The 1631-nt window shown below is 61.7% G+C and overlaps 1 protein-coding gene across 1 annotated transcript in view; it reads left to right on the plus strand.

The window, feature by feature from the left end:
- Positions 1-1631, plus strand: part of VEGFA (vascular endothelial growth factor A) — an 18326-nt gene that overhangs the window by 683 nt on the left and 16012 nt on the right. The window contains exon 2 of the mRNA XM_029943170.1: positions 822-933. Within this exon, the coding sequence (XP_029799030.1) occupies positions 822-933 (112 nt within the window). The remainder of the gene's footprint in view (positions 1-821; positions 934-1631) is intronic.

Here is a 1631-nt window from a genome sequence, read left to right on the forward strand (position 1 = left end):
GGGGGGGGGGGGGGGGGGGGGGGCCTCAGGGAGCACTTAGGGAAGACCAGGGGATTTGGGGGAGAAGGGAGCTTTGAAGGAAGCGGGGTATGGGGGGAAAGAGGAGAGAGGCTGCCAGCTAGGAGAAGTAGGCAAGGGATCCTGGGGGTCTAGGGGTTCTGAGAAGAAACCCCAATTCTCTTGCGAAGATGAGCTGAGAGCCTGGGCTGGGGCTGATAGAAGGCTTGGCCCCCAGCCTGGTGGGAGCTCCGGGCAGCTGGCCTACAGACGTTCCTTAGTGTTGGTGAGTAGGTTTGAATCATCACTCAGGCCCTGGCCTCCATCCGCCCCCACCAGCCCCCTGGCCTCAGTTCCCTGGCAACATCTGGGATGGGGGGGAGAGCAGGAACAAGGGCTTCTGTCTGCCCGGCTGCCTCTCCCTTTGGGCTCTGCCAGACTCCGCAGTGCATACGTGGGCTCCAACAGGTCCTCTTTCCTCTGGGCCACTGACTAACACCAGAACCACACGGCTTCCCATTTTCAGCCCCATAAACTTAGTGCCAAATAATTTTCCCCAGGAAAGCCTCCCTGGACACTTCCCAAAGGACCCCGGTCACCCCAGTCTGTTGGCTGTAGCTCACTCTGATGTCAGTGGGCCAGATGAGGTCTCCAGATGGGCACATTGTCCCCATGGGTACATCACGTCTCCTGTGCCCAGCATTGGGCTCTCTGCACGTGGGTCCATTCGAGTCCGAAACATCCCTCCGTTCGGGGAGGTCAGAAATGAGGGAGTTAGGGGTAGTCTCCCTCTACCCTCTTCCTGAAGCCCATTCCCTCTTAAGCCAGAGCTGGGGTGTGCAGGCAGTAGTCACTAGGGGGCGCTCGGCCACCACAGGGAAGCTGGTGAACTTGGGAGCGCAGCGTCTGCGTGTGAGTGAAGACGCGAGTGTCAGTGTGAGTGTGTGTGTGTGTGGGGGGGGGGCGGGCTGAGAGTGCTGGAGTGGGAAGAAGGCCAGGGGTCACCCCAGGATTCCAATAGATCTGTATGTCCTTTTCCCCACCCGTCCCAGTCCGACTCCCAGCCTGCCCCGACGCCCCTCCCTCCAATATTCCCAGTAAAGGAATAGCTCTCGAGCCCTGTCCGCACATAACCTCACTTTCCTGTTCCCTTCCCCCCAATACTGCGCGGGCGTGTGTGTGTCTGGGCAAAGGGGGGCGGTTGGGTAATTTTCAGGCTGTGAACCCAGGTGGGGGTCGAGCTTCCCCCTTTACGGTTAGGGGGGCAGGCCTTGCTCTACGTCCCAGGGGAAGGCCCGAGGGGCGCGCGGGGCAGCAGGAGAGGCGCCGAGACTGGGCCTGTCCCCGCCCCCAGGGCGTGTCAAGGGCGGGTCCGGGCCTCCTATTTAGGCGGCCGCTAGTGGTGAGGAGCGCAGAGGCTTGGGGCAGCCTGGCTGCGAGGAGGCCGCGGCGCAGGGGGCGAGTGGAGCCGGCTGCAGCGGCGCTGGGTCGGGAGGCGCAGCGGCGAGGCAGACGAACCGGCGGGGTCACTAGCCAGAGGTCTCCGCACTGGAATTTGATATTCATTTATCCAGGGTTTACCCTCCTCCTTTTTTCTTAAGCAATTTTAAATATCCACATCCCCCCCCCCCCCC

Source organism: Suricata suricatta, chromosome 7, assembly GCF_006229205.1.
Source record: "Suricata suricatta isolate VVHF042 chromosome 7, meerkat_22Aug2017_6uvM2_HiC, whole genome shotgun sequence".
In the NCBI taxonomy this organism is placed as follows: Eukaryota; Metazoa; Chordata; class Mammalia; order Carnivora; family Herpestidae; genus Suricata; species Suricata suricatta.